Genomic DNA, 3,793 nt, shown 5'->3' with positions numbered 1-3,793 from the left:
AGAACTTTATTTTAAATTCTAGTGTGGAAAGTTTCCAAAGATATGAAATATGCCAAATTTTGGATTAGTGTGTGTAAAATGATGATGGTGGAGCTGGAACAAGCTGATACCCAACACTTAACTTTAAGTAACCCCTAACAGTATGTAAATATTTAATAAATGGTTTATAACACACTATAATGCAGTTGTGAACACATATAAGGAGATTGTGTGCAAGTGTTTATTAATCCTAATTTATCCTATGAATATTTATATTATTGCAGCTGTAGTTTACTATATTGCTATTTATTATATATTTATTCTGCCTAAACTTAAGGAGGTATAGATGTTGACAAATACATTAATAAACACGTGTGTTATAAAACATTAATTAAATGTTTATGAATACTGCTTATGAATACTAAATTATTAGGGGGTTATTTTTTTCCCAGAGAGGGGACATAGAGATGGAGAAGTGGATGTTAAGAATCATCTTAATAAAGACTTATAATGACAGGAAATGCCAGATGTGTTCAGCTAACCTGTTCAGTCGCTGTGAAACTTCAGCTTGTGTTGTGTATTTACCTCTTCCAGTGTGGCTGGACATATCCCTGAGTTTTTGGTCCTTGCTCCACCAGCTGAACGTGACACTCTCCTCCTCCACGCTGTCCCAGTTAAAGTGTTTTTACTCCCCGTCCTGCCTCGTCTGGCATGAGTGTGCTCCTGAGCACAGTGTGGACCGCACGCTGCAGGAGAACAGTGGTTTATGAAACTGGCTGTTTGTCATATGTGACGCCTCTGAGCTCGTACAGAACAAATACTCAGCTGGTGTTCACAGTGGCTCACTGTGTGTCACTACAGCTAAGATACTGTCTTCAGATCACCTGCACAGGTCTGTTTATCAGTGAGACAGGCTGTGGACAGCAGAAGAGATCATTTAACTGTATACAGAACAGGCCTGTGTGTCTGTATTTGTGTAGAAATACTAGGATTTAATAATCAGTATTTGTAAAACATGAGAGAACTTCTTTCCCTTCGGCCAACACAGATGGCTGCTTCGGTTATACATAAAATTTGCCTTCATTAACCGCTTTGTAATTAGGATTGACTGGGTTCATTAATCACTTTATAATTATTAGAACCTGAAAGTACATATTTTATTTTGGGTCTTAAACAGAAGATTTGAGGAGTAAAATGTAGATTTTGTGTGAGTGGAAAAAGTTTGAGGAGATAAAATCAATATTCAGGATTGTGGTAAAAAAAATACAGATTATTTTAGCTTAAATAACTAATAAATGAAAACAAACAAAAATAACCCTAATCAAATATTATGAGTGCAATCACGATGTATCAGTCGAAACATAAAATAAAGCACTTTTCTTGTGGCTGATTTGTTGAACAGGAATGAAATTAAAAAGACCTGAGAAGCAACACAGATTGAGTTTAAGAGATGAGACAAATATAATTAGGATCTCAGCTCTTAAGTAAAGATACTAAATGTGTTGTAAATGTGGTCGCTGGCAGTTGTCCATATGTAAGCCTTGTTTACAGGCTCCATCTGCTTAGCTGCTGCACACTTCTCCTCTGCTGGATGAACTTGAGCTCCATGAAGTTCACAGTAATAAGAGCGAGACGTGTGATATATTGTGTAAAATAAGACAGAGGCAGCAACTTCAGACTCAGAGGCAGGACTGCAATTAGTGGGATAATGTGATGTTTGGTTTTTAGAAAAGTAACACTGGAAAAAACTGGAGAAATCACACAAAAATGATTCATTTCACTATGTTTAATTGTCATTGAAGCTGTCAGGTGTTGTTGTGTCCTGCTGGGTGGACATGTTAAAATTAACCAAATAATTAGCAGCCTGTCACACACTGTTAGATACCTGTAAGATGTGATGATTGACAACATAAGTTCAGACGTTTGACCCAAACTTATGTTGGTTTAATAACATTTTACACTGTTGCTACTAGATGAACAATGAATCCCATCACCAGGTTTAATTACATTTTGAATGTTTGTATGTGGATTAACTTAATTGTCACTAATACAGGGAGTTGGAAATGTAGTGTAATGTAAAATTTAATTTCAACTTTTTGTTGAATGTGTGTGTTTTATTTTTATTCTTATTGTAACACGACCGTTTCCAAGTTGTCTCCTATCTATAATAATGTATAACATTTTAAACAATATCAATGTATGATATCAATATTGATAGAAACATAAAAGCAGCTGGTTAGAATAATATTTAAAAAATTACACATTTTAAAATGCGAGGTGAAATAATTTCACTTCTTGAAATAAAATAAAAAATAGAAGAATTACGTAATTATTAAAACAAAACAACACAATTCTGAGTCATTTTTAAATAACTATTGATTGATTGCGTTGAGGCTGATTTTGTGGGACATGAAAAACAAGGCAGGAGAGGAAACAAAGTAACTTCCATTACTTTAATATATAATTGTATGGCTCTTGATGAGTATATTGTAACTATATAGACTTTATAATGTTATTTTAGTTTACAACAACAGTTTGAATTATTAATATTCTTTTGGAGCAATGCATTCCTGCGGGACTTTTGTTCTTATCCTCGGTGTTTACAGACATGTGTAGTTTATTTTCCAACAATCAACATCTCATGTTCACAGTCTCTCATTTTATCTTGTGAAGTAAAATTAATTTAAGAGCCTCGTTTATGTCTAGAGCTTTAATTCTAAAGGTGAGTTTTTTTTATTCGGCTCTGTATTAATTATGTTTCTGACATTATTTTTTTACTTCTTTTTGTCATTTCACAGTGTTTAGTTTTTCTACATAATATTTTAGTAATCAAAACTACAGCTTATATATAGCCTGTAATTCGGACCCAAGCACAAAGGTTCATTTTTGGGACCACATGTGAAGCTGCATCGGTGAAAATGAAAACACAACCTGCGATTCATCTCAACTGTCCAGCTCTTTCTGCGCAATGACGACTCTTTGATGATTATTATTACTGTTCTTCCACAAACTTTACGCTTACCTGAACCTGGTGGTCACATCTTTACACCATCATCTCAATAACCAGCTCTCATTATTCTGCCTCATATGTCTGTGTCACCAAATCAGAGCGACATTAAGCCTCCAGTAGTGTCTCCATCGTCTTTTTTGTGGGGATGTTTTAAGTCTCCTCTGTTTCGTTTTCCACCTCGCAGGACTGTGTATTATTAGGCTAATTGTTCCCGATATGCACACATCAAATAATAACACAACTGGAGGGGTCGGAATGAAGAGGGCTTACCTTTCAACGACGCAGCTGAAAATACAAAAACGTCCCCCGAGCAGAGATTCCGATATTATCCAAATGACGGGACTCTGATAGTGTAACACGGTGTGTGTCCGGGGCTGCTGTGCTGTTGTGTTGTGTTGTGCGCTGCCAACACTCGGCCAGGTTTTATCCAACCGGGGCTGCGCAGAGGACGGAGCCCTGCAGCCATTGGAGGAGGAGGAGGGGAGAGGAAGGAGGAGGTGTGGTTTTATGGAAAAGAGAAGAGAAAGCACCCCCTTTCACACTAGAAAAAAAAAAAGACAGGATAACTGACCCTGTGTTTTGATGGCATTACACCCACTGAGTGACTGTACGGAAACACTTGTCAAGGAGACGGCTTGTTTCCATTCACCTCCAGCGACAGCGCCGCTTTAATTAGACTGCGTGCGTAAAGGCATGCGGGTCCGATCCCGACGGTCTGTGCGCCGCGTTCACACACAATTTAGTGGTTGATTTGCTGCAATCAGTCACAGTTTCTCCCTGACAGGTAGACTACACACCTGACTG

At 37.2% G+C, this 3,793-nt stretch overlaps 1 protein-coding gene across 2 annotated transcripts in view; it reads right to left on the bottom strand.

Annotated features, from left to right (window-relative positions):
* pax8 (paired box 8) overlaps positions 1-3,367 on the bottom strand; it is a gene marked incomplete in the record, with an annotated part of 10,909 nt that extends 7,542 nt beyond the window's left edge. For both annotated transcript variants that reach the window (XM_035667426.1, XM_035667427.1), the window contains 2 exon segments: positions 565-725; positions 3,260-3,367. In XM_035667426.1, the coding sequence (XP_035523319.1) occupies positions 565-586 (22 nt within the window).
* Positions 3,368-3,793: the final 426 nt, after the last annotated feature.

Source organism: Morone saxatilis, unplaced genomic scaffold (assembly GCF_004916995.1).
Source record: "Morone saxatilis isolate NCDOM2014 unplaced genomic scaffold, NCSU_SB_2.0 Contig21, whole genome shotgun sequence".
NCBI lineage: Eukaryota > Metazoa > Chordata > Actinopteri > Moronidae > Morone > Morone saxatilis.
This window is presented reverse-complemented; position numbering and strand designations above follow the sequence as displayed.